This window comes from Balaenoptera acutorostrata, chromosome 13 (assembly GCF_949987535.1).
Source record: "Balaenoptera acutorostrata chromosome 13, mBalAcu1.1, whole genome shotgun sequence".
Classification (NCBI taxonomy): Eukaryota; Metazoa; Chordata; class Mammalia; order Artiodactyla; family Balaenopteridae; genus Balaenoptera; species Balaenoptera acutorostrata.
The window spans coordinates 384562-412325 of record NC_080076.1 but is presented as its reverse complement, the minus strand read 5'-3'; the positions used below and the strand labels follow the sequence as shown (position 1 = coordinate 412325).

The 27764-nt window shown below is 41.1% G+C and overlaps 1 protein-coding gene across 5 annotated transcripts in view; it reads left to right on the top strand.

Moving 5' to 3' along the window:
* ADNP2 (ADNP homeobox 2) overlaps positions 1 to 27764 on the top strand; it is a 58824-nt gene that overhangs the window by 20574 nt on the left and 10486 nt on the right. For 2 of the 5 annotated variants that reach the window (XM_057526346.1, XM_057526343.1), the window contains exons 3-4: positions 1816 to 1905; positions 5546 to 10301. In XM_057526346.1, the coding sequence (XP_057382329.1) occupies positions 1816 to 1905; positions 5546 to 8821 (3366 nt within the window). In that variant the 3' untranslated portion in view covers positions 8822 to 10301. Of the gene's footprint in view, positions 1 to 1815; positions 1906 to 5545; positions 10302 to 13279; positions 13395 to 15677; positions 15887 to 18874; positions 18995 to 19616; positions 19878 to 19966; positions 20112 to 27764 lie in introns of those variants that run through there. The other 3 variants (XR_009005020.1, XM_057526345.1, XM_057526344.1) reach the window with 3 other exon arrangements.

The window sequence follows — 27764 nt, the reverse complement described above, 5'->3', positions numbered from 1 at the left end:
GACAGCATATAATTGGATCGTGGTTTTTAACCCAATCTGACATTCTCTACCTCTTATTTGAGTGTTTAGACCAGAGGTAGGCAAACTGTGGCCCATGGGCCAAATCTGGCTTGCTGCCCATTTTATAAATAAAGTTTCTTGGAATACAGCCATGCTTATTAGTGTTTACATATTGTCTATGGCTGCTTTTGTGCACAGTGGTGGGATTGAGTAGTTGTATCAAACAGAGACTGCATGGCTGTCAAAGCCTTAAATATTTATCATCTGACTCTTTACAGAAACAGTTTACCAACCCCTGTTATTTAATGTGATTGTTGACATGATTGGGTTTAAATTTCCCATCTCCCTGTTTGTTTTTACCTATCTCATCTGTTCTTTGTTCTTTTTATTCTTTTTCTGCTTTCGTTTGGATGAATATTTTTATGATTCCATATTATCTCCATTTCTGGCTTATTAGCTATACTTTGTGGGTACCTTCCTCATATAATACTGCTTCACATACTGTATAGAACCTTACAGCAGCATGCTTTCATTTCCCCTTCCAGCCTTTGTGCTATTGTTGTCATATATTTTACCTCTATATATGTTACAAACCTCACAATAAAAGCAGTGTTTTATCCAATTTAAATCCTTGTAATAATTTGCACTTTTCTCTAGTTCTGAATTGACTTGGTAGCAATGTATTAGCCTAGGTATAGTCCAAGGCAGATGTGATATTAATTATCATTCTCTGGCTTAACTAATTCTTTATTTTATATTAAAATAATCTTTAATTATTAAAAAAAACCCAGTAATATATACTGTGAAAGTTAGAAAGTACAGGTTATCATTTCTTTAGAAAATAAAAATATTAAATGCCACGTACCTACCATTTAGAGATTTAGCTTTCTCTTTATGTGTGTAAACATATAAATATAAATGTGTGTAGTATTTACCACAGTGAGCTCATATCGGTCACTCTTTTTTATTGCTTGCTTTTTTCAGTTACCTTCATCTTTCTGTGTCATTAAATGTTCATCCTATCTAATACCCAGTCCATATTCAGATTTCTACAGTTCCCCCCAAATATTTTTCACACTCTGTCTCTTTGAAGCGGAATTCAGTCTAGACCCTGCTGCATCTGGCTTTAGGGTCTCAGAGTCACGTCCCTTTCCGTCTTGCCGTCCCTGTGGTGGTGTTAGCCACACACTTGAGCCCCTGTGTCATTCCCCACCCTGACACTCTTCTCCGTGGTGCTCGCGCTGATGGAAGACAGTGTCTACTCATGCAGTTTCTCTCTTTCAAAACTTACTTGTGAAAATCTCATCTGTTTATTTCTTATAAAACTGTAACTTTAAAAAAAAATATATTTATGTATATTTTTGAATTTACGGAAGACTAAAGACATGGGAAAAAATCCAGCACCCTAACAAGTACGGCCAGGAAGGAAATCAACTCAATAGGACGGTTTAATGAACTACAAACAAGAAAGGATGGGAAAGGAAGAAAAAAATGTGCATTGAATTTAAGACACTGTAGAAACTCGGAAGACATATTCATTTACTATTCAAGTGTAAACTCAGTAAGTACTTGGCATAAATTAAAAGGCTGCTGCTGAGGTACAAAAACTGTAATATTAACTTGGATTATTTCAACATTTTCCCCAGGTCTCCAACTTGATGGGAACTCTGTCACAACTTGCCATGGGCTGCATTTTCATTTCACTCGTCCCAAGTAGATTTCTTAGGTGCCAAGTAATCCCATCAGGTTCTAATTAAATATTTCTTTATCTTCTGAAATTATGTAATAATCTCTCTTTTTCTCCCTTTTTAAAAGGACCTTAAAGGCTTTGATCCAGGAGAGAAGTACTTTTATAACACATCATGGGGAGATATTTCTCTCTGGGAACCTTCTGGAAAGAAAGTGGTATGTATTTTTATTTTTGATTTTCATGTTTCCTCAGAACTTGGGGTAAGTGTCAATTTAGTTCTGAGGAACATCATATATTTTGGGGTTGCAGATGAATGAATGGGAGGAGGAGGAGGTGTAGTGTAAATATTCAGGAAGTAGAACGAAAAAGTTAAACGTTTTGTAATACAGGATTATTGATGCTTTGAGAGTTTTCCGCTTATCAAGTTGGTAAAGTGATGTAGTGAAACTATTATTTGTCCTTGATTATTATATGTCTCTGATGTAAGAAGGGCTTCTGGTTTATATAACTATTCTCAGTAAAAAGAAATGTCATGACTTTATATGTAATGAAGGTACATCCTGGTTTCAAAAATTAAAATAAGAATATGGAGTTTGAATCGAGGAACACAGTTTATAATAATTTGAAGCCTCACACTTAAACAGATTCGAGCTAAAATATGTGACATACTGCTGAATTCTCCTTTTTAAAGTGTTTTCTTCTGGAAAACCCTTCCTTCCCCCCAGCCACTGGGCTAGCACCTTCGTCAGCGCCCAACCAGCGCGTCCCAGATATGACTTCACTGTCCCCCTCACCGCTCCCCCAGCCCGTTAGGCCAGGTCGTGTTGGCCTTGGGAATTCTGGCTTTAAAAACAAGTTCCTGTAGCCAGTGAGTCATTTTGCTGTCAGAATTTTATTTAAAAACATTTCCGTTGTCACCTTGTCCTCCTGAGTCCTGCTTTCTGCCTCTGTTTTGTGTCTCTTATCCTCCTTAACCCGACACTCCCCTCTCTACCCACAGACACAGGATTCCTTGAAACTGCTTTGATTCGGTTATTGTGCTCAGAGCAGCTCATGGCTATTCAAATATGCCTTGTTTTGAAGACCTTGGCTTTGTGAATATTTTCTTGGGCCTCCCTGATTTTTCTCATCCGAATTCTTAAAAGATTCTGTAACATAACGTGCAGTATAATGTATAATTATATGCTTTTCATCAGGAAACATTTTTTGAATTCCTGTTACAAAGTAGGTAAAACTTTGAGTGCTTGATACAAAGAGGTGAAAGTTAGGGTTCTTTTCCTCAGGGAGTTTATGTTTTTGTTCGGGTGAATAGGGCCTGGCATAAAAAGTTAAATAACGATATGAAAGAGTGGAGATTGAATTTGTTAAGTAGATACCATATTGAGAAAAAAACCCAATAAACCACTGTTGCCTGGCACAGTGGAGGCTGTGTGGTCTGCTCGTTTCAGTACCTTACCCCTCTCTGTGCCGTAGGTAGCTTCTTGCTTTAATTTGTCTCTGGGTAATAGGATATGTGAACAGAGACGGTTTCGGGCACCGTAGCAGAAAAGTGTGACCCTGCTGGATTATGCGGCTCGTGCTGCAGAGAAATGAGATGTGTTGGACTTCTGGGTTTGGGACGGAGACGCTCAGGTTGTGTCAGGTGATGGAGCCCAGGTGATGGTGCCCAGCTGCTGTGGGACCTGAGGACGAGGCCTTAGGCTGACGGGGAGACAGGGACTGTCACGGGCACAGGGTTTCCACCAGCACCCAGAACACCTGGCTCCACTTCTTCTCTGCTTCTCTCCTTGGTTATTTTTTCTAAATCTGTTACAGTGAACCAAGGGCTCACTGTCCTAGAACTTTCACATACAAGTTTTTCTCTGAATATTTTGTCAGGGATTTTGTGCTTACGGACTTACTGTTTATTTTCCATTTTAATAGGTTTGTAGTGGTATCTTCTCTGGTGTTAATTTGCATTTCCCTAGTGACTAATGATGTTGAGCATCTTTTCGTGTGTTTGGCATCTGGATACCCTCTTTACTTTAAAGTATTTGATGCTTAAAATGTTTTGCCAGTTTTCTAAAAATTGGGTTATGTGTTTTCTTACTGAGACTTGAACATGTCCACAAAAATGATTCTGGACACAAGTCCTTTATTAGATATGTGGTTTGCAAATATTGTCTCCTAGCCTGTGGCTTGTCTTTTTATCTTTTAAACAGTGTCTTTCAAAGAGCAGATTTCTTACTTTGATGAAGTCCTGTTTGTCATTGTTTTCTATTATGGATCATACTTATGGTGTCATATTTAAGAAATCTTTTCTTAACCCAAAGATCTGTTCAATACTAACAGATAGTAACAAGTGGTTAGTAAGTGCTATTGACTCTTTAATTGGGTGTAATTTTCATTAAGTATCTGGTTTTTCAGTACAGCATTTTGTGGAGTATAAGATGCACCATTTTAAAATGAACCACCAATGAAACTAAAGTAATACTTCACACTTAAGCTGTGTTGCAGCATTGAACTGTCAGTTGTAAGGTGTTTTCAGATTTCAGAGATATTAAAGTATGGGGGGAAGAGTGTGTCAGAATCAGTGAAAAATGTTTTTTTTACTTTGTGATCTGTGGTTGGCTGTTGCCCTAGGTTTATTATAGATCCTCCTGGAAGTGCCAGAACCTGGGATTTCTAATTGCTGGGAAGGCAATAGTAACATGTTGTTGAATGTGTTTGGGTGATTTCTCTGACCAGTGACCCAAGAGGAGAACTGCATGACTAGGAAAGAAGGTGACAAAACCCACAGGAGGGGAGTATGTGTATGTGTGTATGAAAGAGAGCGGTCACAAGAGCACAGATCTGGGAAGGAGGGGGGTGGCCTGCGGCCGCTGCAATAGCTGAAAAAAGGGTTGCAGAATGGGAAGGCCTCTGCCCCAGTGTTTAACCTGTCCGCACCTTAACCCTCCTCCTTTGTGAAGCTAGGGCCCGTGTTTCCTGGGGCACCAGCCCTGGGGTCCAGAGGCTGTCATACTGCTCCAGGTTGTCAGACCAGCAAGGTTTCCCGGATGCTAGAGCAGACTGTGCTCCTCAGTTGGCCAGCTGCTGTACAGATGTCTGTTCCTGTGCCCGAAGCTTGTGGAATTTCCCATATTTGCCTTACAGAGAAATACCGTACTGTCAGAGTTACAGTCTGTGGCCTGAACTTACCTCAGGATTCTTCACAGTGAGTTAGGCACAGGCCCTCTTTCTTCAGTGCTTGTCGCGTGGTTTATTGGCTACTTGCTTGTGCCATGCGCTGTCCATGTGTCTCCTGCCTGCTCCAGGAATCTGGGAGATGGAAGACGATGCTGATGGGGTTAACAGTTTGCAAGTTTGGTTATGTTAGATAAATGCCAGAAGTTTTAGAATTTGGAGTAAAAACAACATTGGAACTAAGAGAAGTGGGATGAGAAGGGGAGAAAATAACTTTTTCGTGCAGAAAATTGAGTTTATTTTGATTAATGCAGTTAGGACTGCATCAATTCAAAGTATAGGACTAAGTAATGAGATTTGTGGTTTAATGGCTGGCTTGGAAACAGGGTTCAGCTAGCTGTGATTTTGGGGCCAAACTGTGTTTGTATGGCCTACATGCTGAGAATAGTTGTTACATTTTTAAATGTTTGAGAAGGAAAGAAAATGAAAAGAATACTGTTTTGTGACATGTGAAAATTTGAATTAGGGTCTCTAGTGTTGTTTACACGTTATCCGTGGGTACTTTTCCCTTACAACATAGCACTAGATCTAGCCAGTTAGAAGAAAAAGAATCATATACTTGTCAGCTGTAGAAGGTGTAGCATCTGATAGTTTTATTAAACTATGCTTGACTTTCTTTTCTTTTAACAGAGATATCGAACAAAACCATACTGTTGTAGCCTCTGTAAATACTCCACAAAAGTGCTTACTTCATTCAAAAATCATTTACATCGTTACCATGAAGATGAAATTGACCAAGAGCTGGTGATCCCTTGTCCAAACTGTGTGTTTTCCTCTCAGCCCAGAGTTGTGGGAAGGCACTTCAGAATGTTTCATGCACCTGCTCGGAAAGTCCAGAACTACACAGTGAATATTTTAGGTGAAACTAAATCATCTAGGAGCGATGTGATAAGCTTTACATGTTTAAAATGTAACTTTTCAAACACTCTGTACTACAGCATGAAGAAGCATGTGCTGGTAGCCCATTTTCACTACTTAATTAATTCCTACTTTGGCCTGAGAACCGAGGAGATGGGTGAGCAACCAAGAGCTGACGACACCCTTTCTACAGAGAAGATGCCCCCATCCGACAGGTATTACTGTAAAAAGTGCAACGCCAACTCCAGCAGCCAGGATGCTTTAATGTACCATATTTTGACGTCGGATATACACAGGGATTTGGAGAATAAGCTTAGGTCTGTGATCTCAGAACACATTAAGAAGACTGGACTTCCGAAGCAAATGCATATTGCTCCAAAACCAGCTGCACGTGCGGCTGTACCACCCAACAGCAGTGCTCCGGGCCTCCCAGCCACACCTCCTTGCTTCCACCTTGCCTTGCCGCAGAACAGTCAGAGCCAAACCGTGGTACAGCCCGTTCAGGGTGCACCCCCTCCGGTGACTGTGGCCTCGGGCGCTTCTGGAAGCCTCACCCACTCTCCGCCTGCCGTTGCCCAGTCTCATGTGACTCTGGTCTCCAGTACTCTGCCAGTGGGCCAGAGCAACCTCACTCTGCCGCCCTCAACACCTCAGCCTGTCTTTCTCTCTCATGGAGTTCCACTTAATCAGGCAGCAAACCCTCCTGTGTTGCCCTTGAGTCAGCCAGTGGGACCTGTAAATAAGTCTGTCGGAACCGGTGTCCTCCCCATAAACCAGACCATCCGCCCGGGGGTTTTGCCCCTCAACCAGCCTGTTGGGCCCATAAGCAGGCCAGTTGGGCCTGGAGTTCTTTCGGTAAATAGACCTGTTGGGTCCGGTGTCCTTCCTGTCAATCCCTCTGTCACCCCTGGAGTTCTTCAGGCGGTCTCGCCAGGAGTGATTTCTGTGAGTCGGACAGTCCCGTCAGGGGTCCTTCCTGCGGGACAGATGACCCCTGCTGGGGTTATCCCTTCAGGACAGACGGCAACTTCTGGGGTTCTCCCCGCTGGCCAGGTGGTTCAGTCAGGGGTTCTCCCCATTGGCCAGACGGCCCCATCAGGGGTGCTCCCCCCTGGGCTGACGGTCCCGCCGCGGGTTCTCCCTCCTGGCCAGACGGTCCCACTGAGGGTTCTCCCTGCAGGTCAGGTAGTCCCACCTGGGCTCCTTCCTCCCAGCCAGACGGTCTCGTCAGGTGTTCTCCCTGTGAACCAGGGTATTAACTCTGGTGTTCTTCAGCTCAGTCAGCCTGTCGTGTCAGGGGTCCTTCCTGTGGGCCAGCCAGTGAGGCCGGGGGTCCTGCAGCTTAATCAGTCTGTGAGTACCAACATCCTGCCTGCACATCAGCCCATTAGACCCGGGGCTTCGCCAAACACCGCTTTCCTAACGTCAGGCTCTATTCTCAGACAACTAATACCCACAGGGAAACAAGTGAATGGGATTCCCACATACACACTTGCCCCAGTATCTGTCACTCTGCCTGTGCCCCCTGGAAGTGTCGCCACTGTTGCCCCTCCCCAGATGCCCATCCAGCTCCTGCAGTCGGGCACGGCTGCGCAGATGGCCGGCTCCATGGCCAGCCTGCCCTCCCCGCCAGCGGTGGTGAACGCCACTCAGAATGTGTTCGTTCAGCCCTCTGCGTCTGTGGCAGAGGCAAATCAGGTGCTCAAACAGGCAAAGCAGTGGAAAACCTGTCCAGTTTGCAACGAGCTCTTCCCTTCCAATGTCTACCAGGTCCACATGGAAGTGGCACATAAGCACAGCGAATCCAAATCCGCTGAAACACTGGAGCCGGAAAAGCTGGCGGCATGTGCACCATTTCTAAAGTGGATGAGAGAGAAAACAGTTCGGTGTTTGTCCTGTAAGTGCTTAGTCTCAGAGGCGGAGCTTATCCGCCACTTACTGGTGCACGGCCTGGGGTGCTTGTTCTGCCCGTGCACGTTCCACGATATTAAAGGCCTCTCAGAGCATAGTAGGGCCATGCACTTAGGGAAGAGGAGACTGCCCGTGGACTATAGTGACAAAGGATTTCAGCTGGATGTCGATGCCAATGGCAGCCTGCGGTTTCCCCACCTTGACTTCATCACCATCTTGCCCAGGGAGGAGCTGGGTGAGCGGGAGGTCTACTTGGCCGTCCTGGCTGGGATACACTCCAAGTCACTGGTGCCCGTGTACATCAAGGTGAGGCCGCAGACCGAGGGTGCGCCCGGGAGGCCTGGCCGCCAGGCGCTGAGCTGCCCGTTCTGCTTCGGCACCTTCGTGGCGGCCGAGGCGTACGAGCTGCACCTGAAGGAGCGGCACCACATCACGCCGACGGTCCACACGGTCCTGAAGTCCCCGGCCTTCAAGTGCATCCACTGCTGCGGGGTTTACACGGGCAACATGACTCTGGCGGCCATCGCCATACATCTCCTGCGCTGTCGGAGTGCTCCGAAGGACAGCAGCTCAGGCCTGCAGGTCCAGCCGAATTTTATCGAGAACGGTGAAGTGCTTTTAGTCAATGGTGAGGTGATACACGACTCCAGTTTTTCTGTGAAGAGAAAGATGCCTGATGGCCAGTTTGGGGCTGAAGACCAGAGGGATGGCGAGGAGCGGCCTCTCATCATAAATGCTGACACAGACCCGTCCCCAGAGAAGGGGACGAGCGTCGTGCCTTTTAAAAGACAGAGGAATGAAAGCAGGACAGAGGGACCCCTCGTTAATGATGATGCTCTCCAGATTTTAGCATTAAATCCTAAAAAATATGAAGACCGTTCTTATGAAGAAAAAAAGCAGTTTCTTAGAGATTATTTCCACAAGAGACCATATCCCAGTAAAAAGGAAATAGAACTGTTATCCTCACTCTTATGGGTGTGGAAAATTGACGTGGCTTCATTTTTTGGAAAAAGAAGGTATATTTGCATGAAAGCAATAAAAAATCACAAGCCTTCTGTACTTTTAGGCTTTGATATGTCTGAACTTAAAAATGTTAAACACAGATTGAGCTTTGACTATCAACCACAAAACTTGTAAAAAAAAAAATTAGGAAATCTAAAGTACTAGATAATTAGTAGTCTTTTTCAATTGAGATTTTAAAAAATGTTATTTTCTTCACTGTATGTTGAACTAATCAATTTCAGTGGTCTTTATGCTGCTCTTTAGATTTATTTCAGGTGCTCAGAAAGACTTCTCTATAAAGAAGTGAATAGTTCTTTCAAATTTATTGTTTCCTGCAGCTTGATTTTGTAACAGTTGTTTTTCATTTTTTCCTCTGTCATGTAAATTAAATCTTTTGATATTTCATGCACGCCTTGTTTTCCCAGTAGTGTCAGTATCATGCTAAAAACTGAAATCTATATATGTTTGTTTCTCATTTAAGGAAATTTCAGCTTGTTTCAGAATACTTGATTAACTGCGAATTAAAACTGCTCTCCCTCAGCTTCACAAGTAGCAGCAGATGATACAGTAAATGTTTAGAGAAGTGAGTAGAAGCCCCTGTGACATGTCTGGTTCCTTAAGGATGCACTGCATTAACTTATGCTGATTTCTTCTTGTAAGGTATTTGCTTACTAGATTATACTTTTGATTTACGTTTTTCAGGTTTGTCCTAATAGCTGTTTTTGATTGTAACTCAGAAAACCAAATGTTTTCATTTGTTAAAAATATGCGGAACCTGAAGTCTGGTATTAAAGCTCATAAGTCAAGAGTTATTTTACAAATAAAGTAATTCTGTAGGTACAAAAATACTTCTCAGTGTAGACTTTTCCCCTCTTTTTGATACGCTGATAAGTCTTTTCTCCATTCAAAGATAAGACAATAAATCTTTAGTGCCTTTAGAACAAACACTGAAAACACACACACAAGCTCTCCTCCTAACCTAACTGTTCATAAACCAGTGAAAGGGAAGGACTGTGTTACTCAGGATAACATGTTGGCCCCTGGGTGTGGCGACTGACTGAAATTTAAACACAGGTTTTCAGGGGACAAGGCGAAATGAGTAGACCGGAGCTAGTCTCCTGGTTGGTATATTAAATCTCTGACAGTTTCCTAGAGGTAAATGTATTCATTTTGGGGAAATGGGCTTTCCCATCGCCTAGTTGTCCAGGTTAATGGGGTGGGGTATTGCTAAGGAGCTCAAGTGTATTACTCTCCTTTGGACAGCTAAGCCTTGGTTTTTTCACACAATATAAAATAACTTAAAGCACCAGAAGCAGTAATGGAGACCATCCAGTTTAGACCTTAAGTCGTAGTGCTGGTGATAACAGCAGAGGCACCTGTGCAACATACTCAGAAGATAAGACAGTCTCTGGGAAATAAGATAATGTTACCGTACGGATTTTTAAAATATAATAGCTGCATGTCATTGCTGTAATGTACATTTTTGAGGCAGTCGTGAAACTGGTGTGTGGTTGTTGGTGTGCTCTGTTGTAAATTCAAAGAGCTTGTTTAAGTTTTTTTTTTTTACCTATTGTTTTCAGAGTGTCTATTTTGAATTAAAACTTGTTACACCACTGCAAGTAGAACTGTTTAATTCTTTTAACTGTTAAAACATCACGGTGACTCAGGAACAATCTAAACGTGGAAGTAGATACCATATTTATTTTCTAAAAAACATTACTTGTCATTGTGAAAATAAGCACAACCCGAAAGGGCTAACTAATTACAGGGTCACAAAATAGATGTGGCTAGAGACCCTTGCCGTGTCTGGCGGTGGCTGGGAGTCGGCCTTTCTCCATCCAGGCTGTGCTCTGTGCCGAACGGCGCAGCTTGCCGTCTGCATGGTTTGACCGTCCCTTCTTCAGTTGTGCACGTTAGGGGTTCTGTTGCCATTGGGGCCTGATCGTTCTTTGTTCGGGTGACTGTCCTGTCCACTGCAGGATCGGGGCAGCGTCCGTGGTCTCTACCCTCCGAGTCAGTAGCACCTCCACCCGCCCCCTGGGCTGGCAGATGTGTCCCTGCCAGGTGTCCCTGTGGGGCAGCATCAGCCCCCGAGGAGAACCACTGTGATGAAGGAATTCTGATTTCCAGCTGTATTTCAGCTTTTGATGTGGAGTCTTTTTATACTATGCTAGTTACTGGTTATTAAATAATTTTTTAGGCTTATGGATCAAAATTTGATATAAGCTGAGCTTCAAAAAGCACGTGGGAGTTCTTGCAAATGTAAAAAATGAGTAAATTTATTACTGTTTTTGGCTCTGCCGTGCGGCATGCGGGATCTTAGTTCCCTGACCAGGGATCGAACCCGTGCCCCCTGCAGTGGAAGCGTGGAGTCCTAACCACTGGACCACCAGGGAAGCCCCTAAATGTATAATTTGAAAATGAAAAACTAAACTATAGATTAATAGTGGTGGAGGTTTTTTAAACTATCCATTAAAAGATTAGAAATTGAGAAGGAAAGGAGACAATCCTTATTACCACGGTTACGAATAATTGTATACTTTAAAAAATTTTTTAATCTGTGTAGCATGAGCTCTAAAAATATTTCATATTTGGAGACACTGCTTGGGAAAGATCCTCCGTGTTCTCCTTGCTGCAAGCAATGAATCCTCCCTTCTCCTACCCTCTTCCCCCCAAATTACATATTTGAAGTCGATTCAGTGAAAGACAAATTGGAATGTAGGATACTGTTTTAGCTTCTGAATCCTGTTAACACACCCTTGTTTTGGATGTGTGATTTTTTTAATAACTAGGGACCACATCACTTCATTTGTTCCAGTGACTAATAAATGAGAGAGAGTAATTCAGGAGTGCTCCAGAAAGCTTTTCGTCCACCAAATGACAGGATAAGCACCTTCACCACCCACACCTTTGCTTAATTCTTCTTTTGGTCACTGCTCTCCCACGCCTCCCTCAGCATGCTGCTTCCAGAATGAAACTGCCAGCAAATCTCAGTCTGTCGGATTGCCTTAGCAACTCAGCTGAGGAACAAGTCGGCTTTGATTTCACCTTGTCCTAAGGCCCATGAATGTTTTCTCTAGAAAGCTGCAGGCCAATGAGGTAGGAAGGGCCGAGTGTGGACCCTACAGCTCTCGAGGACAGTAGGCCTCGGAGTCTGACCGTGCAAGAAGCTGCGGGACTCCGACACAGCTGCGGGAGTACCTGCCTTCAGTTTCTGTGACATGGGCCACAGGGCTGGCATGAGGGCAGGCAGACAGCAGAGATGGCCGTGTCGAGGACAGTGCTGGGTACAAGGGCAGTGTTGGTACTGCAGTAGCTTGAAGACTACATGGTATAGGTGGTGTCTGCCCACTCTTCCCCCTTCCCCCTCATCAGTGAGATCAAACAAAACATAGCCAATCAGTGAAGAAGCCAGGCCGGTCCTGAAAAGCCAACAGGGGCCAGAAGACCCTCATCCACATACCACCAGCTAACCGCAAAAACTAGCCTTCTGTATCACCACGCTGGACTGCATTCCCGGGCCAAGGAGCTCTTCCAGGAGTTCCTGGTCCAGGTGGTGATCGGGAAGGGGCTGTTGCTCATATGAGAGTTGTCAGTTGGCCTCCCTGGTGTTCTGGACACATCATCCTCTCCCTCAAGCTCAGGCCAGTTCAGTCTCCCTTGCAGAAGCCATGTGGTTCTGGTTCTTCATTCAGTTTTGAAATAAGACCTCTGGAAATCCTGTGCTGTGCTGCAGTTGGGCAGCAGCTGGGCCAGGCCTGCAGTAGACGGTTGCTCTTCTGCCCCCGAGTTCCCGGGGGGGGGGGTGTGGCCAGGGAGGGCAGTTGCCCACCTCCTGTTACCCTTTTCCAACAGCTCTTCACATATGATGATTATGTGCAGCTCTCTAAGAGTTCACTAAAGAAAGCAACAAAAAAAAAAAAAAAAAAGAAAGCAACAACCCTGACCAGTTAAGAAAAGAAAAAGTCCCAAAACACTAACCTAGTTTTTACATCGTTTTTAAACAGACCTTCCTAGTAGATAATAAACATTTATCAACAGTTTACTATTGCTAGGAAATGGGCTGAGTATTTTAACGACAATGATAATGATCTACTTAGTGCTTACTCAGCTGTGCACAGCTGACATGCATTTTAACTCTCAACAATCCTACAAGGTAAATGGTAGTATCTCGTTGTGCCTAAAAGGAAACTGAGGCATGGGGAGGTTAAGTAAGTCGCCCAAGGCAGGGAGCTAGTTAGGTGAAAAGAGCTAGGGCGAGACCTGGGGGCCGAGCGTCATGCTCTTGGCTGGTATGATACATTCCTCTGTTCACATAGTTCCCCATTTAAGCCTCATAATACTCTTATGATGTAGCTTTTATTTTACTTGCATTTTAAAGATGAAGAAATGGGATCCAAGGTAGAGTGACCAGCCGTCCCAGTTTACTCAGGACTGAGGGATTTCTCTGAACTTTCAGTGCCAAAACTGCGAGCATCCGGGCAGGTGGGGATAAGTTGGTCACCTTACTCAGAGGACAGTTCACCCCCCCATGGTGTCATGTCCCTTAACTGATGCAGTACTGTCTGTAATAAATCTGTCTGCTCTCTCTAGACGCACACGTAGCCCTTTAGGTGTCGAGATATACAGGGCATCCTGACCCTAGATGGTTACAGCACCAACAGTAGCAGTGCCTTCTGTGTGCCAGGTAATGTTCTAAATGCTTTGCGTAATGAACTCAATGACGTGATGTGCTGTGAATGAAAAGTGAAAGGAGGGCAGTCCTGGTTAGAGCCACAATAAAAGGAGTACACACAGATTTGCTATTTAGATATCTTATAATGTCTCCCCATGTTCCTAAATAGAGTCCCTGCTGAACTATCAACTAAGGAATAAAAATTCCAACTATGAGGTACTGCCAGAAAACTTTTCTGTAGTTTTTTTTTTTTTTTTAATATTTATTTATTTATTTATCTATTTGGCTGGGCCGGATCTTAGTTGTGGCATGCGGGATCTTCGTAGTGGCATTCGAGATCTTCAGTTGCGGCATGCAAACTCAGTTGCAGCATGTGGGATCTAGTTCCCTGACCAGGGATTGAACTCGGCCCCCCTGCATTGGGAGCTCGGAGTCTTAGCCACTGGACCGCTAGGGAAGTCCCACTTTTCTTTAGTCTTAAACACTTAAACTTAATTTCATTCTCTTACTGATAGTTATAATTTTAATGTTCTCAAACCAATTCCTTTTTCATAGGTGCTGAGAGTAAATATCTAAACATGCATTCCTTAACGTAAAGCTTCACCTTGTAGCACACCTGCTGATTTATACTTCTGGCATCTATTTTTTCTGTTATGCAGTTATTAAATCTCAGCTTTAGAATTTTTCTAGTTTTTGATAACCTGTCCTAATTACTACTTAGTTTTTAAAATTTAAAAGTTTAAAAATCATTTTAGCAATAAAGATGTTCTAGAGGGAAACTCTTCATAGTAAGTGAATGTGCCCTAAGAACATACTACTCGTAGCAGTGCCGAGCAGTTACTTTCTTTCAGATTCTAAACCCAGGATTTTCTTAATTTGTGATCCAGGAACCATCTGAGTAAAAAGTTTAAACGTTGATGAAAGTTAAAGTCTAGATTATATTATCAGATTTTTCATAATATACAGATAAGATGACAATTTACTGGCACTATCAACCTCAAAGGCCTATGTTAATGACACATGAAAACAGCCTAAATTTTATGCTTATTTGGGATAAGATATCTAGGAGGGTTACCTTGTAAAGTAGATTAAAATACAAATCAAAATCTGTTGTATCTGACAGGGATCTCTTAAGGCCACCATATTGGCAGGTGGAAAACAAATACACCATTCACTCAGATGACCTAGCTCACTTTTTTTTTTTCTTAAGTCTTTTTTGAATTTGTTACAACACTGCTTCTGTATTATGTTTTGGTTTTTTGGTCAGGAGGCATGTGGGATCTTAGCTCCCTGACCAGGGTTCAAACCCGCACCCCCTGCATTGGAAGGCAAAGTCTTAACTACTGGACTGCCAGGGAAGTCCCCTAGCTCACGTTTTGAGAGGGAAAATGTATATAACGCTGCTAAATAGTAGCTAACATTTGTTTTTCACAGCCCGTTAAAGAAAGTGCTTCCCAAACCACTGATCTTTATCCCACTCATAAAATCATGAGCAGTGTTTGTTTACTTTTAAACAAACAAAAAATTACATAAATTCCTTTTCAGAAGGAAAACTTTAACAATTAAAATTTAGAATTTTATCAATATTTAAATGATAAATCAAACTTCAGCCATATAGGTATGTTTGCTATGAACAAACTAAGATCATGTGGTCATACTATCAAATGCAAATTCAGAATTAGTTGTCATAAATGAATATATTTTTTCAGAAATTAGTTGCTTACAGTTTACAATCCACGATATGGAAAGTTTAATATATTAATTTACCATTTGCCTAAACATAATCGAGAGAAAATTGAATAATAGCAACGAGTAATGGTTCGGTAGTTTTTCTTAAAACAATGTTTCTATATAGATCTATCTTGAGCGTTAGTTGAGTTGTAAAATCAGTAAAAACAACAGTTTTGCTAGAGTTTATAGATAAGTTGACTCATTTTGCCTCCCCAATCCTCTGTGGAGCAGCTTTCAGAATTGTTAGACTGAAGACCCGGAAAATCCTACATTGTCTATGAAATAGTGATACTGACACACATACACACACACAAACGCACACACAAGTTAATATGATATCAAACTTAGACTACAGCTCACAGATTCTAGAAGGAGTTTCCATGCAGACTTAGATTTAAGGTCTTCTCATTACAAGGAAAGCATCTTTGGTCCTAAAAAGGACAGGAGATTTATCCTCAGTTTGCTGTTGTCTTGTGGAAGGTGACTTAAGAAAACACTGGGAAAGTCATGAGATCATTTTAAAGAAATTATGCATTTTGCAGGGAAGGTAATTTTTGGTTATTTTTAAAATTTAATTTTGTCTAGATTTTATATGTGCTTTCAAATAACTAACTGGAGTGGCTACGTACATCAATAAGACAACTTACACAAAAGAAGGAGGGCAGCTGATGCAGGAATTTCTGAAGCTCACTGGGGAAGGCTAAGTTTAGCCCTGCCAGTGGCTTGCTTCCCCACTCCAGTCACATGACTCCAGGCATGTTAGCAGAGGCCTTTTCACTACGTTCAGCTCTAAGGTGAGTGCCCTTCTAGTAACATATCAGAAGATCAATAACCTCGCACCAGAACTCACATTGTTATCACAGTGGTTCTTGGTGCCCTGTTTGTTGTTGCCATATATTTCACTGCTGACCTTGTTTTTATTCACAGGTGGTGGTAGTGACCATCTTGGTCCAATAAGTCACTAATTTAGAAGTAAGCAGGATACACATATATCAACACCCAGTATGTAGAATTTTCTAACCATATCCTAGCTATTGGCATTGCCAATTTTTTGGCCTCTACATAACATTCCGTGTTAGATGATTTGATGACTAAAGGTGAAGCTGGGATACTAAAAATAGATGTATTGTTACTGACAACATGGAATCAACTCAGAATTTTAAAAACGAAAATGGAAAATCTTGGTAAATTCATTATGAGATCTATTCAGTAATCAAAGTAGATTGACATTACCATTACTCTGATTACAGGTTCTTATCTATCTGAGTCCCACTTAGAAATGAATCTTTAAATATATGTTTAGAACTGCACACTTTTTTTTTTTTTTTTTTTTTGGCTTTGCCGCGCGGCTTGCGGGATCTTAGTTCCCCGACCAGGGATTGAACCTGTGCCCTCCGCAGTGAAAGCGTGGAGTCCTAACCACTGTACCGCCAGGGAATTCCCAGAACTGCACACTGTTGTCCAAATGAAACATAGCTTATATCCAGGATCAAAATACCCATAATGTCTGAGGGTTGCAGTGTAATTAAATGATATCCTCAATCTAATTTCTCAACACTTAAGAAGTTCAGGGTGTGAACTACTTAACCTTACTCTGCCATCTGAGAAGCTACACTGGTCTGGCTGTACTATGCCTGTTTTTCCATTCACAAAATGGCAGGTGGGGAGAGGTGATTCCTTCTGTGTTTCATAAGAAATGGCCTCAGTATAATCATATGTTTTATTTTCAATGCACTAGAAATAGAGAATGGGTCTTTGCCAATTCCTGGACAGTTAATTAGTAAGCTGCTTCCTTGCAATGACTTGTGTAAGGATAGATTAGTTGACATCAATGCATTCCTGTCCTACAGGGTTGCCAAAGTGGCTACAAAAAAAACACTAGACACCCAATATCTTGTAATAACCTGTAATGGAATATAATCTGCAAAAAAGCCTGGTCACTGTGCTGTATGCCTAAAACTAACACAATGTTGTGAATCAACTACACTTCAATTAAAAAAAAGACTAGACAGATTCAAAGAGTTCAGAACACAGTATATTTTTGAGGGTAAACATAAGAGTCTTTTGCCTTCTAATATAAAGTCCACCTCACTCTAGATCATTTGGTTGTAACTCAAACTATGTAGACTAGCATAGAAGTCTAAGAGATTGTCTTTCATTACATTTCTCCACACACCCCGCATGGTCAGGACCTTCTGCCCGTGAGGATAAGCGATGTGAAGGAAGACAGTGCCAGAATGATTAGTTTTCTTTGATTTAAAGTTTAATATTCATTTATTTAAAAAATTAAGCTGCTACCTACATTTGGTAATGTTATATTCTTCCAGTAGTGGTTTCTCACTGCTAAGACACTTTGTGTGCATAGTCTAAGATTATTAGCAACATTATTTTATAAGTATTTCACTATTGGGATAATATTGCAGACTTTTCTTCCTAAAGCAGTAAAGTACCTTTGGACCAGGTTTTCCTGGGTATGTGCTATACATATCTGTCTGCCTATCATAGTTTATATCGATTGAGATGATATGTCCAGTAGTAGAAAGATGCTAATAAAAATGCAAAGGGCAACCTGAGTCCCAGTAAAACAAGGTGAAGTGCTTTGACTGTTGAGTTCATCTGAAGCTGTCAGAATATGTTACACACATCAAGTGTGTCTGCCTCACTTCAGGGGCTTTAGGGAAGTGGGAGGTGCACTTTCATGTACAAGATGTGCAGAGTCCCTACAAACCTAAAATCTAAAAGAAAAGGGTGAGGCTGGAACAAGTTACTCTGATGACATAATTTTGGATAAATGTGGTCTTCATTACTGTATAACGTATTATAGGTTTCTAAAATTTGTCAAAATCAGCCTTTCATGTTGGACCTTTTGAGTTCAGTGGTTCAGTCCCTCATCACTGGAGGCTCCTGGAGTTTGTACAAGCGTGGGTGACTTGGGTCTGTGTTTACCTTGCTTCAGCCCCTTCCCCCTGATTCGTTCTCATATTTTCACCTGAGCCCACCTGTGAGTTGGCGTTAAATTGCCACAGACTGAAGCGTGAACTGCCCTAGAGATTGAAATCCTAACATTGATTCCTTGCCAGGTGCTAGTTGCAAAATCATAACCTGAAATGAAAAGATGGTAAATAGATCAAATAGCTTTTTTTTTTCTGTTGCAAATTCGGTTGGCATCTGAATATTTGGATAGATTAGTTAAAAATCCAAATATCTTGGTAATTTAAATATATGACTATATCTTAGTGTTTAAATCACAGCAATGTTTGAGATATAATCCAACATACCCGCAAACTCATCAACTCTCCTTAGAAGTCTTCAAGACTCCTGTCTGAATCTTTGTTCTGTAATAAAGAAAGATTAGTTTAGGATTAACTGAATTTGTGCATTTAATTTATGAATAAAATTTTTTTTAAAGTTTTTAACGACGGTGCAAAGAATAATGTTGGTTATTAACTTGGTAACTTGAATTGCAAAACTATTTTTACATGGAGTGCTTATGTTTTTAAGTTGATAGCGTTGCTTAATAGAAGTAACTATTAATTCAATTTGATTAACTTGTTTCCATTATCACCATTTGTGAAACCTGACAGGAATTTTACAAATGAGCAGGGGCTGAGGTGCTTTCTGACTCGTATTAATTTTAAAGGATACATATTCAAAACCTCTTGATGGCGTGCAGCAGTGCCACGCTAAGAATGCGATGCAGCCGCTGAAGATGGCGACCAGTGTGGCTGTAGACAGGCACGTGTAGCCATGAGGTACCTCACTCACCCATTCGTCGTTCCCAGCTACTTCAGCGGCGATGCCAGAGGGAGGAGACTTGCCTCAGGTGTGACCTGAGCCCGAATCCAGCACCTGTGCCCTGTCGACTAAGAAACGTGCCTTCCTGAGCTGCTTCCTTAACAAAGGTTCATACTCCTTGTGCCTTGTAAGGTGTTTGATGGTAAATGAGGCTTTCTTTAAAGGCAAGTTTTGAGAGTTCCAATAAGAAATAGGTGTGATTTTTTTTGTGATGTTTCAATAGAAAATGGTTCTGAGAGTATGCATTTTGCATTTGCTTAGTACCTGCAGTCTGCTCACCTGAGTCTCTTGACAATCCTGTGGAAGAGATAAGTTAGGCTTTGCTTCTTGCCGACGAGCAAACTGGCCCAGAGAGGTAAATGACTTTTCTTAGGCCGTATGATACAGTGGTTGGCAGAGCCAGATCTAAATTGGAGTTACTGACTTATTTTCTAGCATACACTACCTCCCCATGAAGATAAGTCTTTAAAAAATAATGTTTTAACGTGTGATAACAGATGACCTCAGTGAGAGAGAAATGAGAAAGCTGCTCAATCAACCCAAGTGCAGCCGAGGTTGCTCACTGGTGGAGGGGAGGGAGAAGAGGCCAGCAACACCTGGAAGCACTTGAAGCAGCACCTGAAAGCGGTCCTTGCAACAGGAATCCAACAGGCCTGCTGCTTTCAACTGATGTGATTCCCACAAATGGAAGGAAACGGCAAACTGATGCAACTTGTATTTGACTTTCAGATTCTCCAACAGTGTTTTTCAACCTGGGAAGGGCCAAACACCCTACAAAGATTAAGGAGGGTGAGAAAGAAACGCTTTCAAAGCTGGACGGCCCTAAAGCCCACGCGAATCGCAAGCTGCTAACAGCGGTGCACGTGACCGCGGGATCTCCACCCACGACCCTGACGTCAGCAAACCTTCCCGTGGTCTTCAGCAAGGATGGATTCTGCTCTGTGGACAGCCCAGAACTTACTTGAAGAAAGGGTTCTGCTGTTTGACGAGGTCAGGATAAGTGTTGTCTGAGAGGATGTGAGTGATTCCGTGGCTCCGGAGCCTGCCTGCTCTAACACCTCGGCCTTACCTCATTTCAGGTTCAGAGAAAATGCGAGTCTCCGGCCCCACCAAAACCCTACGACACTAGCTCCACCCCTTCAGCAGAGGCACAGCGCAGTGGCCAGGAGGAACACCTCCAGGGTGGCTGGAGCACCTTCTCCTGACCCCGGCTGCCCTTCCAAGGTGGGTGACGGTATCTCACTGATCACTGTGCCAGCTGGGCTTGTGCCAGGACAGTGTAAAAGGCTTTGTTCTCTAAACCCTGTAGAGTGTAAGTGGCACAGGAGTCCTGTCTTTGCTGCAAGGGTCTGGGGTTCATTCCGTGCTTTTCCTTTGGGTACTGAATTCTGCATTCGGTTAGGAAGCGTCACATTCAAGTTATTCCTTGTCCCCAGACCTCACTGCCCTCACCTTTCTGCCTGGAACACTCCAAACCACGCTTGAAGCAGCTCCTCCTTTTGTTCCTCAAACTAAGACCAGCGTGATCCTTAGATTCACTGTCGAGAAATTAGTGTAATCTGGGAATGTGTCATGTGACCTTTAAGGCCCGTTCATGCACGGCCCCCAAAATGATTCATTGCTCCACGTATTCTTGGTTATCAGACCACAGGTCGGCAGGGCAGTGTGTGTGCAAAAGGATGTTTGTACACAGGCACCTGAAAAGAGAGGGAAGGAGCCTGGATGAACAAATCAGCTAAGAATCCAAAGCGTTATTTCTAGACTGCTTATGACCAGAAATTTGTACTCATTTCCTTTTTTTCCCCCCAATTTAAAAAATTGTTAGAATACACGTAATATAAAATTTACCATCTTAACCATTCTTAAGTGTACAGTTTGGTGGCATTTAAATACATTCACATTGTTGTGCAACTATCACCACCATCCATCCAGGGAACATTTTTATCTTCCTAAATTGAAACGCTGTCTCTATTCAACACTAACTCCCATATTTCCCCTCCCCCAGCCCCTGGAACCCAGCATTCTACTTTCTCTGTGTATGATTTTGCCAACTCTATAGTGATCTCCTTTAAATGGACTCGTTCAGGATTTGTCCTTTTGTGACTGGCTCATTTCACTCAGCGTAATGCCTCCAGTTTCATCCGTGTGGTAGTGTGTGTCAGCGTGTCCTTCCTCTTGAAGGCTGGATAATATTTGGTCATATGTATTTCCATTTTTTGTTTATCTGTTCATCCTTTGATGGACACTGGGGTTACTTCCACGGTTTACCTACTGTGAACAAAGCTTCTGTGAACTTGGGTGCCAAGATGCCATGCTTGTTTGCTTTCAGTTAACGCTCAGCGTGTCTGGGCTCCCGTGAGGCTCAGCTGTGACCTCTCCGTGTCCGGGGAGATGGGCTGCGAAGCCCTTGCTGCACCTGGTGCGAGACGAGATGTGACTCCCTTCTTTGTGTTTTTCTGTATTTTACAAATTGTCTAAAATTAAAGTGCGTTTATTCTTTAAAAGTACAAGGAGTGTATCATCTAACAGTGCTACCAGTTGGGAAAGGTGATTAAATCCAGTTGACCCACACATAAGTGAGATCACTGTATTCGTCTTTCTCTGACTTACTTCACTTAGCGCGATGCCTTCAAGGTCCATCCATGTTGTTGCAAACGGCAAGAGTTTATTCTTTTTTATGGCTGAGTAGTATTCCACTGTATGCATGTATGTGTGTGTATTTATGTAAATATATATTAATGAAAATTATATGTATATAATTACAGCAGGCCTGTCAGTATTTTCTTTATATATTTAGGAGCTCCTATGTTGGGTGCATAAGTATTTACAAACGTTATATCCTCTGTGGATTGACCCCGTTATCACTATGTGATGCCCTTTTTGTCTCTGATTACAGACTTTGTTTCAAAGTCTCTTTTGTCCGATACAAGTAGAGCAGCCGCAGGTTTCTTTGGTTTCCATTTGCGTGGAACATCTTTTTCCATCCCTTCACTTCCAGTCTGTGTGTAATGGAGACAGCATCTAGATGGGTCTGGTTTTTTAAATCCATCAGCCACTCTGTCTTTTGGTTGGAAAATTTAATCCATTTAAATTTAAAGTTATTATTGATAGGTATGTACTTATTCCCATTTTGTTAACTGGTTTCTGGGTGTTCTGTAGTTCCTCTGTTTCTTTCTTCTTCTCTTGCTCTCTCCCTTGTGGTTTGATTACTTTCTTTAGTGCTGTTCTTAGAGTCCTTTCTCATTACCTTTTGTGTGTCTGCTATAGGTTTTTGTTTTGTGGTCACCATGAGGCTCACATGTAACAATCTATATTTATGACAGTCTACTTTAAGTTGATAACAACCTAACTTTGAACACATTCTAAAGCTCTACATTTTAATTGCCCCCCCCAACATTTTATGTTGTTGAAGTCACATTTTACATTTTTCATCTTGTATATCCCTTAATATTATTGTAGTTATCGTTACTTTTACTACTTTTGTCTTTTAACATTTATATTAGCTTTGTAAGTGATTAATGCACTACCTTTACCTTTATCAGTGAGAATTATACTTTCATATGTTTTCTTCTTAGTAATTAGAGCTTAAAGTCATCCTTTTAACATTTCTTGTAAGGCCGGTTTAGTGTTGATGAACTCCATTAGCTTTTGCTTGTCTGGAAAACTCTTTATCTCTCTTTCAATTCTGATTGATAACTTTGCCAGGTAGAGTATTCTTGGTTAGAAATTTTTTTCTTTCAGCACTTTGAATATTTTGTGCTACTCCTTACTGGCCTGCAAAGTTTCTGCTGAAAATACTGCTGATAGTATTATGGGGGGGTCTCTTGTATGTAAAAAGTTGTTTTTCTCTTGCTGCTTTTTTTGGAAGTATAGTAGGTTTACAATATTACATTAGTTTCAGGTGTACAGCATAGTGAATACATATTTTTATAGATTATACTCCATTAAAAATTATTACAAAATAATGATTATACTTCCCTGTGCTGTGCAATATATCCTTGTTGCTTATCTGTTTTACACATAGTATTAAGTAGTTTCTATAACTTAATCCCATCCCCTAACATGCCCCTCCCCACTCCCCTCTCCCCAGTGGTAACCACTAGTTTGTTTTCTATATCTGTGAGCCTGTTTCTGTTTTGATATATACATTCATTAGTTTTATTGTTTAGATTCCACAAATAAATGACATCATACGGTATTTGTCTTTCTCCGTCTGATTTATTTCACTAAACATAATATTCTCTAGGTCCATCCACATTGCTGCAAATGGCAGTGTTTCATTTTTTGCTTATGGCTGAGTAATATTCCGTGTGTGTGTGTGTATGTGTATGTATCGTTTATCCATTTGTCTCTTGATGGACACTTAGGTTGCTCCCATATCTCAGCTATTGTAAATAATGTTGCTCTGAACGTTGGGGTGCATGTATCTTTTCAAATTAGTGCTTTGACTTTTTTCTGGATAATACCCAGGAGTGGAATTGCCAGGTCATATGATAGTTCTATTTTTAGTTTTTTGAGGAAGCTCTGTACTGTTTTCCACAGTGGCTGCACCAATTTAAATTCTCACCAGTACGAGTTCTCCTTTCTCCACATCCTTGCCAACATTTGTTATTTGTAGACTTTTTGATGATAGCTATTCTGACAGGTGTGAGGTGGTATCTCATTGTTGTTTTGGTTTGCATTTCTGTAATAATTAGTGATAGCATTTTTTCATGTGCCTGTTAGCCATCTGTATGTCTTCTTTGGAAAAATACCTATTCAGGTCTTCTGCCCATTTTTTGATTGAGATGTTTGGTTTTATTGATATTGAGGTGTATGATGTGTTTATATATTTTGGATATTAACCTCTTGTCAGTCATATCATTTACAAATATTTTCTCCCATTCACTAGGTTGTCTTTTCGTTTTGTCAGTGGTTTCATTTGCTGTGCAAAAGCTTTTAAGTTTAATACTTTTCTTTTGCCTTAGGAGACAGGTCCAAAAAATACTGTTATGATTTATGTCAAAGGATGTTCTGCATATATTCTCTTCTAGGACTTGTATGGTTTCAGGTCTTATATTTAGGTTTTTAATTCATGTGAGTTTACTTTTGTATATGATATGAGGAAATGTTCTAATCTCATTCTTTTACATGTAGCTGTCCAATTTTCCCAGCACCACTTATTGAAGAGACTGTCTTTTTCCCATTGTATATTATTGCCTCCTTTGTCATAGATTAATTGACCATAGTAAGTGGTTTTATTTCTGGGCTCTCTATTCTGTTCTATTGATCAAAGTGTCTGTTTTTGTGCCAGTACCATACTATTTTGATTACTGTAGCTTTGTAGTATAGTCTGAAGCCAGGGAGCATGACACCTCCAGCTCTGTTCTTCTTTCTCAAGATTTTTTTGTTATTTGGGGTCTTTTGTGTTTCTATGTAAATTTTAGGATTATTTGTTGTAGTTATGTGAAAAATGTCATGGGTATTTTGATAGGGATTGCATTAAATCTGTAGATTGCTTTGAGTAGTATGGCCATTTATTTATTTATTAATTTATTTATTTTTATAGCTGTTTCAGCTCTTTTTTAAAAATTTTTTAAAATTTATTTTATTTATTTTTGGCTGCATTGTATCTTAGTCACAGCACGTGGGATCTTCATTGAGGCATGTGAGATCTTTTGTTGCAGCATGTGAGCTCTTTGTTGCGGTGCGCAGGCTTCTCTCTAGTTGTGGTGTGCGGGTTTTCTCTTCTCTAGTTGTGGCGCGCAGGCTCCAGAGCACGTGGGCTCTGTAGTTTGCGGCATACAGGCTTTCTAGTAGAGGTGCACGAGCTCAGTAGTTGTGGTGCGCGGGCTTAGTTGCCCTGCAGCATGTGGCATCTTAGTTCCCTGACCAGGGATCAAACCCGTGTCTCCTGCCTTGTAAGGTGGATTCTTTACTACTGGACCACCAGGAAAGTCCCAGTAGGATGGCCATTTTAACAATATTAATTCTTCCAATCCAAGAGCACAGGGTATCTTTCCATTTCTTTGTATCATCTTCAGTTTTCTTCATCAGTGTTTTATAGTTTTCAGAGTATAGGTCTTTCACCTCCTTGGTTAAGTTTATTCCTAGGTATTTTATTCTTTTTGATGCAATTTTAAATGGGATTTTTTTTGGCTTTCTCTTTCTGATAGTTCATCATTAATGTATAGAAAAGCAACAGACTTCTGTATATTAATCTTGTAACCTGTAACTTCACTGAAATCATTTAGTGGTGGAGACTTTAGGGTTTCCTATGGATAGTATCATAGCTTCTGAAAATACTGACAGTTTTACTTCTTCCCTTCCAATTTGGATACCTTTTATTTTTTTGGGTCAGATTGCTGTGGCTAGGACTTCCAGTACTATGTTAAATATAAGGGGTGAGAGTGGGCATCCTTGTCTTCTTCCTGGTTTTAGGGGAAAAGCTCTTAGTTTTTCACCATTGAGTATGATGTTAGCTGTGGGTTTGTCATAATGGCCTTTATTATGTTGAGATATAGTCTGTCTGCAACTTTGATGAGAGATCATGAATGGATGTTGCACTTTGTCAAATGCTTTTTCTGTGTTTATTGAGATGATCATGTGATTTTGATCCTTCCTTTTGTTAATGTGGTGCATCTCATTGATTGATTTGTGGATATTGAACCATTCTTATGTCCCTGGAATAAATCCCACTTGATCATGGTATATGATCCTTTTGTATATTATTGTATTCAGTTTGCTAATACTTTGTTGGGAATTTTTGCATCTATATTCATCAAAGATATTGGCCTGTAATTTTCTTCTTTTTTATTGTCTTTGTCTGGTTTTAGTGTCAGGGTGATGGTGGCCTTGCAGAATGAATTTGGGAGTGTTCAGTCTTCAGTTTTTTGGAATAGTTTGAGAAGGATATGTATTAGCTCTTCTTTATATGTTTGGTAGAATTCCTCTGTGACACTGTCTGGTCCTGACTTTTGTTTGTTGGCAGTTGTTTTTTTTTTTTTTTTTTTACTACAAATTCAATTTCACTATTAGTATTTCACAGATTGTCTATTTCTTCCCGGTTCAGTCTTGGAAGACTGTATATTTCTAGAAATGTATCCATTTCTCCTAGGTTGTCTTATTTGTTGACATGTGAGTATTCTTAGTGTTCTCTTATGAAGTTTTGTATCTGTGTTATTGGTTATTTCTCCTCTTTCGTTTCTTTCTTTTTTTTTTACCTCTATTTTTATTTATTTCCTCTCTGATCTTTATTATTTCCTTCCTTCTGCTGACTTTGGTCTTTGTTTGTTCTTCTTTTTCTAATTCCTTTCGCTGGTAGGTTAGGTTGTTTATTTGAGATTTTTGTTTGTTTCTGTATCACTTTAAACTTCCCTTTTAGAACTGCTTTGGCTGCATCCTATGGATTTTGGAAAGTTGTGTTTTTATTTCCATTTGTCTTGAGGTATTTTCTGAATTCCTCTTTGATTTCTTCATTGACCCAATGTTTTTTTTAGTAGCATGTTGTTTAATCTCCACATGTCTGTGCTTTTCCTGTTTTTTGTCCTGTGATTGATTTCTAGTTTTATACTGTTGTGGTCCAAAAAAAATGTTGATATAATGTCTATCCTTTTAAATTTGTGACACTTTTTTGTGGCCTAGCATTTGATCTGTCCTCAAAAATGTTCCATATGCACTTGAAAAGAATGTGTATTTTTCTGTTTTTGGATGGAATGTCCTGTAGATATCTATTAAGGTCAACTGGTCTATTGTGTCATTTATAACCACTGTTTCCTTATTGATTTTCTGTCTGGATGAAATATTCATTGATGTAAGTGGGGTGTTAAAGTACACTATCATTATTTTATTATTGTCAGTTTCTCCTTTTATATATTTCAGTATTTGCTTTATATATCTAGAAGCTCCTATATTAGGTGCATTTATGTTAACAAATGTTATATCCTCTTTTTTTTTTATAAATTTATTTATTTTATTTATTTTATTTTTGGCTGTGTTGGGTCTTCGTTGCTGCGCACAGGCTTTCTCTAGTTGCGGCGAGCGGGGGCAACTCTTCGTTGTGATGCGCGGGCTTCTCATTGCGGTGGCTTCTCTTGTCGTGGAGCACAGGCTCTAGGTGCGCGGGCTTCAGTAGTTGTGGCACTTGGGCTCAGTAGTGGTAGCTTGCAGGCTCTAGAGCGCAGGCTCAGTAGTTGTGGTGCACAGGCTTAGTTGCTCCGCGGCATGTGGGATCTTCCTGGACCAGGGCTTGAACCCATGTCCCCTGCATTGGCAGGTGGATTCTTAACCACTGTGCTGCCAGGGTAGTCCCTATATCCTCTTGTTGTGTTGATTCCTTTATCATTATAAAACGCCCTTCTTTGTCTTTTGTATAGACTTTGTTTTAAAGTCTGTTTTGCCTGATATGAGTATTGTTACCCCACCTTTCTTGACATTTCCATTTGCATGCAATATCTTTTTCTATCCCTTACTTTCAGTCTGTGTGTGTCTTTAGCTCTGAAATGAGTCTTTTGTAAGCAGCATACAGATGGGTCTTTGTTTTTTTGGCTGTGCTGTGTGGCATGTGGAATCTTAGTTCCCAGACCAGGGATCAAACCTATGCCCCCTGCAATGGAAGTGTGGAGTCTTAACCACTGGACTGCCAGGAAGTCCCTAGCCAACCTATGACTTTTGATTGGTGCATTTAGTCCATTGACATTTAAAGTGATTACTGATAAGAATGTACTTATTGCCATTTTGTTATTTGTTTGCTGATTGTTTTTGTAGTTCTTCTCTGTCTTCCTTTAGTTTCTTCCCTTGTGGTTTGATGATTTGCTTTAGTGTTCCTTTCTCTCTAGTTTTTCTGCATCTATTGTAGGTTTTTGATTTGTGGTAACCATGGGGTTCATATATTTTGAC